A 10,935-nucleotide genomic window follows, 5' to 3' on the forward strand; every position below is an offset into this window, starting at 1 on the left:
GGAGTTAGGAGGGGTAGAGGTAGACCTAGATTAGATTACTGTTCGCAAATAGTTAAGGATGTGGGCTATTCTAGTTTTAGGGAAATGCGAAGTTTAGCTCAGGATAGGAAAGAGTGGAGGTACGTGTCCAACCAGTCTTAGGACTGACGACCTTATGATGATGATTACATTAATCGTATGTTAAGACTTGATTGCTAAGTGTCAGTTTAAATCAAAACAAACACAAAAGTTCGTAGGGTACTAAAAGAATGTAAATGGTGCAGGCGCCAGGAAGAACCCGGTGATACGATCACTTTTTGTTTTCCGCCCGTCTATCTGTCCGTCGAGACCCTTCTCACGAAGGGTTACACGTATCGAGTTGAAATTAATATAAGATACCGAAAGACCATAGTCTCATAGTCCTGTAAAACGGAAAAAAGGAGATAAATATATCCTTTAAGTATATTGAAGGATACTCTCCACGTTGACCCAAATTCTTGACCACAGAGGAAGGTTTCACAGTACAAAGTAATTTTTTAACATCCCCTATAGTGGTACGGAATCCCTTCAATCACATAATAAAAAGAAAATTAGTACGAATTGTTAATGACACAACGGATAAGCAGTTGACTTGCTGGAAGCGCTCTGGAAGGACTCTAGAAACGAGAGCTTCCTGCCAGCAATATGGAGTTCAATTGCGATCGCTAACGGCTACTACTCTCCGAAGTTGGTGGTTAAAGCTGAAATGCGTTGGCAGGAGCTCATCATTTTTACTGCTAAATTATGGAAGTTTCAGTAGGCTTTAACTTCTGAACCAATTGTAGTACAGTCTTGGCAAAAAAATGCGCTGAGTTTCTCTAGCAGGAGTTCTCATACTTTTGCAATGTGTCTCTTTTCTCATATGACAGTAGATCCTGTATACACAGAAGAAGTAAAATTATGTTTTCTTAATTTTTTTGTTTCAGTTCGAATGTGGGGGTGACTACAGGCGTGATGGGGCGGGGGCAAAGCCCCATGGAGCTCGGCTAGAGGAGTGTGTCCGGCTGCCCGGCCCCTCTGCTCTCACGCCGAGCCCGGCCGTCGCATGGAGCCGGACCGGGAGCAGCGATGCCACAGGCCCATGGCCTTTGACAAGGTACTAAATTTTATTTATATTAACTAGTTGCTATTGTGTATCAAATCCTAAAGTCCGGAATATTGAATTGGTTGAAGCGTTGGTAGTGATGGTGTCAATCTTGCTCACTTTATTACACGATCAGGACGAAAACACTGTCAGGATTTCGAGACCAAGTCATGACAAATCGGCAGTACGCAAGACCATGACCTATATACTACCATGATTGCCAGACCAAGGCCATGATCAAAACTTAATATGTAAGATCAAGATTAAGACAGCACCATGATTTGTAGATCAAAATCATGAAAAAAACTCAATAATACTCAAAGTGTAAGACGAAGTCCAAGACTACTGCGGTCTCAATATCAGCACTCTATTTTTCAAAAAGATTATTATGCAGAATTTTTACGAAAAACAATAAAATAAACCAGTAATTTTCGGATATTTTTCAATGATAAACTGAAAAGTCTGGTCCCATATTCCAATCTTTAACCAAAGAAGCTAAATTAACAGCAATCGGATTCAGAAATTTTGAAATGCATCTGATGTGCTGGGACAAGTGGAATTCGGAGACCAAAAAGTTCTTCGATAGACAACTACCCTTTTCATTTCTCACAGTAATGCCGTCAAAGTTGCATTTTTTAGGTAACGTGGACAATGACTACTACTCTATCGTTCGTTTTTTCTTTTCGGCCCCTGATTTTATTCGCCTGTACAATTTTTTAGACTTGATTTTCCACAGGTGTTCGATATCGTATACACGATGATATCATATATAAATATTTTCTCTTTTTATTTACTTTCTGGATTTTCAAAAGAAGAACACTGATTAGGTCGTGGAGATATCATAACTTCGGCTTATGGTTTCTTAATTTATTTATGATTGTTCTGTATAATTTTGAACACAAAAGCTAAACAACCAAAATTACTTGATTAAAGATGACAAACAATTTAAGCAAAACCAAAGTATTGAAAAAGGGATAGACAAGACCCATATGATTGCACTTTTAAAAATCAGTACTAGTTCATCTTATCGTTAGACAATATATAAAAGGAAAGAATGATTGGTACAGGCCGGACGAAGGAAGCTGGCGAGCGGTCNGGTTAGAGGTTGGTACAGGCCGGACGAAGGCAGCTGGCGAGCGGTCGCGCAGGTACTTGCCCATTTATGACCTATTTGGGTAAGTCACTCGGAACCGATACACAAATAAGCTTTCAGATATTTATTTTAAATATTTAATCTACGCCGCTGATAGGAATACTGAAGAAAGAGGGCTGCAATCATTATACCTAAAACTGCCTACTTTTGCCACCGCGCATCCACGCTATTTCAAAGTTTCCGCCAGTTTCCAAATTTTACACAAACGTTCCCTATGCAAAGTAGACGAGTACTAAAAAAAGATTTTTTTTAAATTCAACCCCTAAAGTAAAAAGGGGATTCAAATTTTGATTCTAGCCCAAACCGCTGGTTCAGGAAGCTCGTAATTTTACACGAAGGTTTCTTATACAGCAGCTAGTACTAGCAGCTTGATAAAATGTATATAGCTGACGGTAATGGCAAAACAAAAACGAAATGTTGCCGGTTCGCAAAACTAACAATAACATCTTTAGGGTAAGAAAAGTCTTTTAGATACAAACAACCTTAGAAAAAATAAAATCGATTTTCCGAAAGGTTAGGTATATTCCATGCTTTTAAACTTCCAACAATAGCTTTTATAACGGGTATAAGTAACTTTTTTTCCTAAATTGTTTTTGTTACGTTGTTTTTCTTTTTTCCTTATATACATATACATGTAATGCACCCGTAAGGTTAAAATTTAGCTACAAGATTTCCAAACCATTTCGGGATTTTTGTATTTTAGTGATAAGGTAGTTATATAAGGAAATACAATTTTCGAGGGAACTTCGATCATTATTTGAGTATTTTATAAAAACTAAGTAAATGAAAAACAAAATCACAATGAAAAACCAAAAATTAAATTAACCATAGGTTACCCATTAATTATTATGATGAAAATGTAACATTCAAAGAGTTTTTCTGGAAATAAGATCCTGTTAATTCGGATCATCGGTCAAAAAACCTATTCCGGGAATTTCGGTAAAATCGTTTAGAGGCATTTTCAAGAACCTATTTACATATTATGTGTATATTGCATTATGTATGTATCTATATTACCTCGAATAATATATTATATCACAGAACTCGCATGCTTCTATATATGGGTAAAACTCTATAGGTACTGCTATTCCATGAACATCATTGATTAGCAAATAGTTACATAAATCAATAATTTCTCATTGCTGTCGTTTTGCGGACATTTCAAATACGTGGAATTGCCGGTCATATCGTTAACGATACACCTACCACGCTTGCCCACAGTTTTCCCCTTTGATGTGTATCTAAAACATTCATAAAAGAACTACTACAATAGCTACTTTCCAACTAGAATGAAATTCTTGTTTAATGGGCTTTTCGAGCTTTATCGGCTTTCGACGAACAGGAATGTCCGCTCGTGGAGCTTAATCTTTAAATCCGCTCGGTATTCTTCGCAGTTAGAAAACTTTTAGGTGAGACAATAAATAATAAAATTAATCCTGGAAATAGCAAGTTCCCTACTGTACATTACTCTATGAGCACTTGCCTAATTTTGAGCTAATTTATTTTCTTTTAAACCCGAGCAACAAAAATATTTTAATCGGATTAATTAGTACTTGTAATAAAAGTATGTTAATACTAACAGTACAAAATCTCTAAACGAATAATTAGTAGTTACATACAGCCGCGAATATTGTTATCTTAAAATTTTACTTGTACAATAATTTAATACAAATAAACAGAGGAAGCAAGGATGATAAAGTATGGAAAGAAAATTAAAATTATTTTTAGATATCAACAAAGACCAAACTAAGTGAAGAAGAATTTCATTATAAATTCATGTAATTATTCCAAATAAAATTAGGAATGAACAACATCGGCACCTAAGTAAAAAACGTCAACCTTAGGTAATTAAAATTCCATCAGAACTGGATCAAACCAGATCACGCAAATACCTAACACGAAAGACACAACCTATCAGAGTTTGTAATTTGTAAAAAAAATAAGTTTGAAAACATGAATATTAGAAAAAACGAAAAATATTTCAAGTCGTAGGGTTATTTTATCTTTCAATGTAATACTGCAAAAATATTTTAACATCTTCTAAATAAAATACTTTTCAAGTTACTCGTTCCAATTTGGTGTTAGACTTAAATTTTACTGTCGTAGTTTTGAGAAAAATGAAATGTAATTTCTGGATTTCTTAGCTATCATTGGTTATCATTATCAATATGTTATCTTTTTTTTAGAAAACGCCTTGGGATTTGTATCATGTCGTGTAAAAGCCCTATTCCTCGGTTGATAATATTGAGTTCCATAGACAGAAAAGTGTAGGTGCTATTATTTAAAAATAATGTTTTAATCATAATACAATAAACATTAACTGTTTGACCAAAAACACAATTTTTTATAAAAAATCTACTCGTGAATGAAATCCTAAATCACTGAAGCATTTGGATTCAGGTTTGCAACTTTGTAAAGCATCAAAATTTGAAAGCAAATGCCTTTTCTAAAACGTCATTCTTAAGTTTTTTCCTAGTCTTAGTATTTTAGTACTAATACATGAAATACACTTATGTAAATAATTTTAAGTATAAGACAAATCGAAATAAGGGTAAAGCGCAATCTAATCTAAATTCGCCTCTAACCAAAATAATGTAAAATTTCCTTTTTTATAAGTGTTTTCCTTTATACAGATTTTCTGTCTCCTACAAATTTTTCAACAACTGCTGCAAACGACAATCATGGTTTTTAAGTACATACATAAATATGTGTGCGAATAATTAACCATTCAAACTTAAAAACTTTCTTCTTTACTTTCTTCCTTAATCCATTAGTTTTGTATCGTTAATGCTGTTTATATATCTAATTGTAAGGCAGCACATTATAGAGAGTTACAAGCAATACGCGAGCATTTATTTACTACAAAATTAATTCTACGTCCCAACAGGGAGCGCCTTTTCGAATTAATTTAAGATATAGCAGGAGCGATTTCTCGTGTATGGAAAATGAAATATGACATCTAAATAATTACTTTCGTGTATTTCTAATACCACCTACCTACAAACAGATAAGTTGAGTAACTTTGCTACAGGCGGGTGTATCAACTAAAATCCATTATTACACATACTTGTCTTTATACATTATATATACTACATTAAATTCGTAATTTCAAATTTTAACCTAAATATAATTCTTCTTATTTTTTTTCATGTGTCATACGCTACCACCGTGTAGGCGTTCATCTGTCGTTTATTTGTAATTGTTCCCCTCTGGCAAGGGCAAAAATTTCTCCCGCATTTCGAATTCCGAATGTAATTAGGAAAATTAATACGTACAAAATAATTCGAAGTGGTCTGTATTCTGTCGAAACTGCCAGACGCGGATCGCGATTTCGATCTTTTTGGATCTCATCAGCGCGTCGTAGGCAGCTCCGACAGAACACAGACCAACCTTTACCTGCTGTCTTAACAGCGCGTTTTAGAAAATACTACAAATGGCGTGGTGAGCGCCATCTGTTTCGAAGTGGTCTGTATTCTGTCGAAACTGCCAGACGCGGATCGCGATTTCGATCTTTTTGGATCTCATCAGCGCGTCGTAGGCAGCTCCGACAGAACACAGACCAACCTTTACCTGCTGTCTTAACCGCGCGTTTTAGGAAATACTACAAATGGCGTGGTGAGCGCCATCTGTTTCGAAGTGGTCTGTATTCTGTCGAAACTGCCAGACGCGGATCGCGATTTCGATCTTTTTGGATCTCATCAGCGCGTCGTAGGCAGATCCGACAGAACACAGACCAACCTTTACCTGCTGTCTTAACAGCGCGTTTTAGAAAATACTACAAATGGCTTGGTGAGTGCCACTTCGAACTATTTTGTTCGATTATGGTAACGTGCCTATCACGTTGAGGTGAGCTACGCCGGGATTCGTTTCAGCAAGTAGATATCCATATATTTAAATGGACGGAGCATACGTAATCCTAAAATGTAGCATCGTACTACAGATGGCGTTTACCGCGCCATTTATGGTATTTTCTAATACGTACTTTTGTTTAAGATATATTACCTCTAGTAGCAGGTGCGGTAAATGAACTTAAAGTGTTACTAATATTTATAGATCAAATAGGATTGTCTTTCAACGAATTTAAATTTTACTCATTTCTTGAAAATTAATAAGAAATTTGTTTCAAACAGTATTTTTGTTGCCGAATCATATAATTTCCATCATTTGCCCTAAATAATTAAATTACTATTCAGCAGAAAATCAAATGAAATCTTTTCCTAACGTCTAATTGAAATGATGGCAGGTGAATATAAAATATTGCCACTAAATATTGAAACAGCTCATCGATAATCGTGTTCAGGGTGGGCCCTTTTCTAAAAAGTGTTTTTGTGGTAGTTAGGTTAGGTTAGGTGAGTCTGCTTAAGTTTATTTATTTATTTACTTATCGCGGTCTCCTTTATTTTCATTCTATTACTTTTAACTTTCAATACGCGTTTTTTTTCTATCCGTTAAATCTATGTTAATTGCAGCTTATTTTCCAGTTTACAATAATATATACTGGGTGACATATTTAAAACGTTTCGGTAATCATTGAAACAGATCGATTTTGCGTTCAAGGAACTTTTAATTGTAAATTCATGGTTGTAAGGTCATACTTCTAACATGGGAGTCAAATGACTTATGTAAAAAGTTTTGAATGCGCCACCCTGTATATGTATACTTTTTGCACTTAAGGCACCCAAATTTGCATTGTACTACCCTTAATTGAGTGCCATAGTGTTTATAATAAATGACATCATGCACATTTTCACCCTCTGCCCCACCAAGTCTCCACTACAACTTATAAACACTTGTTTAGAGTTTAACAACCACATTCCCACCCCTTCAAGCGAAAGTGCCACCTTATTCCAGGTCAGGTATCGGCACTGATTCGAGGTACTTGTTAAGGAACCCCGGATAACGAAGGTATCAAAATATATCATCATGTGAATCGAAAAATAACTTAAAAGGATTTTTTTGCTGTACTAAATCAGGTTAAGTTAGGTTATAATTTGGTTTAAACTGCGTTTATTGCTATTGTAATGTTCAATTTTCCGTGTCCACCCCCATGCGACTCTACTAAAAAACTCTTTTGTCGTGTTATTCTCGTCTCTTCTACCCACTTTCCATGAGCGTTTCACATAGTTGGCGCTTCATATACTTGCACACATATATATAATTAATAAAGTTTTATTGATTTATAGCACTGAAGTATTTAACGCAAGACGACAAAAGTTTTACGATATAGTAATAAAATGGAGCTAATGCTGGATAAATGTATTAAACTGGTTACTTTTATTGCTAGCGAACGTTATGCCTTATAGTCACCGGAAACTTCTGGCTTAGATAAACAGATAAATTATGTATGGAAGGATAAACATTTTTGAATGCATTATTTATTCTAAATCGTTAACGTTCTAATTAAATTCCAAAAATTATAAATTGTCTTTACATACAGAATATTTAAATGTTCATGTTTATCTTGATAATTAAGAAAGATCTGAGACTTTTTCCAATTATGAAACCTTTCAAAAATTATTCAGTTTCCAAAAACTAATAATACCTACATTCCTGTTGCCCAACTCAAAGTCAAAAAAGTCAAACTTTAAACAGTGATACAAAAGTCCACGTTTCGTAATGCGCTTTATTACCTCAGTGTCGACCGAGCCCGTGTTCTATTGTCATCCGATGTTTTTTGTTATTTTATGGATTAAGTAAGGTCATGGTTGCCATTTTTACTGTATTTACAAGGTAATGCCCTCCCTTTTCAAAGTCATTTGAGAATCAGCTAATATTTCCACTTAACTGGGTGTAACGGCTAAGCGCTAGACTCATCGAATTGGTATAAGTACTTAATAAAATGCGTAATTTGAACTTGGCCATTAAAACAGTTGCGACCTTGCGACGCTGAATATAATGTTATTGTTCTTTTGTTTAACGATTCCTTTGTTGAACGCATTTGTCACAAATTCGTCAAATGTCATTTAAAATATTCAATATAATAGTGTATTATTCTGAAATCAATCGCGGTTTTACTGGTACATGACAACATCATGAAGGTTGGTTGAAGAACATATATTGCAGCCTGCGCCTCCATCTCACCTCTCCCTGCTAAAAACAATTTCTTAGTTTTCTGTAAGATTGACAGCATCCTCTTTCACCTGTCCTCCCTGTGACCAACGCTTGATCATACACATTTTCACCCTCTGCGCCACCAAGTCTCCACCACAACTTACAAACACTTGTTTAGAGTTTTACAACCTCATTCTCACCCCTTCAAGCGAAAGTCCCACCTTTACCCATATCAAGTATCGGCATTGATTCGAGGTACTTCTTAAGGAACCCCGGATAATGAAGGTATTATGATATACTTATCATCATTATATCATTATGATATGGTACGTAAACTGTTTCGACACTTTTCTTCCTATCCTTTCCGAAAAGTACAACATCCACCATTATTAACTACTTAATATTTATGAACAGTGATATAATCCATAGAGTTTTCTCATATATTAGAATGTGCCTATTAATTCTCTAATATCTCCTTCTACTTATTGAATTTCACCTTGTCTTCTTACTATTTTCAACACTTTATTGCTTCTAACCTTTTCTATCCACAGTATTTTAATCATCCTCCTGTAACAGCTCATCTTCCACATCTTCCTTCACTTTAATAGCCGAATCAATTTATTTATATATACAACGGCGTCATCCTTGAAGCGGACTAACTAAAGATTACGCGCTTTTTTATGCACACAATCCAGTATGCGATTTAAACACCCCTAGCGCCCATACGTTATCATTTAGAGCAGAGCCAAAAACTACGGCTTGCCGACACTGACCCCCTGATCTCGTATGTAACTACATAGGCAGACAGTAGAAAAGATGCGTATGCAGATACAATGAAAACAAAAAGTATCTAAACAGGAGTATCAAAGATAGGAAGATAATCGTTGGAAACACAATGCTTACCTATCCCCCCCTTTATATGCACCTTTATCCTTTTTTCATATATGTTTTTATCATTCCCGAACTCATCATCTTACTACTAAAATCCTTACACTCAACACAATTTCTCAATACATGCAGCAGAATTTCCTCTCCCATATATTCTACATTACCTTTCATCCTCCTTCATCGAATACTTACATCTTCTACATTCATCATTCTAAACCTTGCTTTCACATCCATCTCTTTTAATCCTTTCAAATATCCTGACACATAATCCCTCTGTCAATGTTTCCATATCCACCGTACATATCCTGGTTTATCAATATTTCTCAAATTCCACCTCCTACCATTTCACTAAACCTAACGCTCACCAATTCACTTACATACATACCCATCCTTCCCACTCATCCACCTTTTCTTCTCATACCTATTTCCAATATCCTCTTTCTCTTCCTCCATACTCTTCTTCTTTTAGCTTTTCTAACTCCTTCTCATACTTAACTAAAAGTCAATAACTTATTCGCGCAATTAAACAGGGGAGTAATAAGAAATGGGGTGCTCGTAGCAGCGCTCTTCATAAATTCAAGTTCCCAGTAGATCGAGAACGAATAGTTCTAAACGCCGCCGAGACCATTAACTCATTTCCAACAATCGTTCCATCAATATTCCATTGCCACCGAAGATAAGGCGAATAATTGGCATTGAGGGTAACATAACTTGAATAATAAAACACATCATCCGAGCGTAACCCACCGCATCCCCTAATTAATTACCTACAACCGGGGGTACACTCCGACGCTAGAAATAATCAGGTATGGCGGATGCTAGGTCAAGTGCTTCCGTTCCGTCATACGGAAACGCATTGAAATTACGGTCCAATAACATAGCAAGCAGTTTTAATCTCTCGTGCTTATGAAATATTATGGAAACTGGAAGTATGTATGTATGAAAATGCTCATAGCTGGATAAAAACTTTGCAACGTACGAAAATTAAATTGGAAAATAAAGGCGAAAAAACTCCTGTAGTATAAAGTTTATTCACAAATTTTTAAATTTTATTTTTTATATCATCGTTGATTAAATGCTACGTCCAACTTTTGCTAAGCGCACTTTGCATGTAGATTTTCAACACTAATAAACATCTGACAATTACATCATCATCACTATCATGAGGTCGTCTATGACTGGTTGAACACGTACCTCCACTCTTTCCTATCCTGAGCTAAAGTTTGTATTTCTCTAAAACTAGAACAACCCACATCCTTAGCTAATTGCGAACAATAATCTAATATAGGCCTATGTATACTCCTCTTAACTCCTGTTTCTGCCTCTAATATGTCTCTAACTAGACCGTCATGCCTGAGAAAGTGTCCTACCAACCTATCTCGCCTATTTCTTATTGACTTCCATAGACTCCTCAGTTCTCCTTTTCTTTCTAATATCTCTTCATTACTAACCTTCTCTATCCTCTAGGTATCCTCATCATTCGCCCGTAACACCAAATGACAGTTACATACAAGGGTGGATTGATAAGTTTCCGGCCTGACCAAGAAAAACAAGGTTTTTAAAAATTTTTTTTTTTTATTTCTCAACATAATCTCCTCCAAGGCTGATACATTTCTCATAGCGGTGTTCCAGTCTATTAATGCCATCTCTATAGACTGATTCGTCAAGCTCCTCAAAATAACCATTTACAGCTTCGATTACTTCTTCATTGTCCGCAAATCTCTTACCGCCAAGCCATTTT

General features: G+C 35.6%; 1 protein-coding gene across 3 annotated transcripts in view; it reads left to right on the forward strand.

The window, feature by feature from the left end:
• Positions 1–949: 949 nt before the first annotated feature.
• The window catches only part of LOC108744561 (regulator of G-protein signaling 11), an 83,157-nt gene continuing 73,171 nt past the window's right edge, over positions 950–10,935 (forward strand). For all 3 annotated transcript variants that reach the window (XM_025973188.1, XM_025973189.1, XM_025973190.1), the window contains exon 1: positions 950–1,114. In XM_025973188.1, coding sequence (XP_025828973.1) covers positions 1,064–1,114 — 51 coding nt within the window. In that variant the 5' untranslated portion in view covers positions 950–1,063. The remainder of the gene's footprint in view (positions 1,115–10,935) is intronic.

The sequence above is a fragment of the Agrilus planipennis genome, unplaced genomic scaffold (assembly GCF_000699045.2).
Source record: "Agrilus planipennis isolate EAB-ADULT unplaced genomic scaffold, Apla_2.0 scaffold28, whole genome shotgun sequence".
Taxonomy (NCBI): domain Eukaryota; kingdom Metazoa; phylum Arthropoda; class Insecta; order Coleoptera; family Buprestidae; genus Agrilus; species Agrilus planipennis.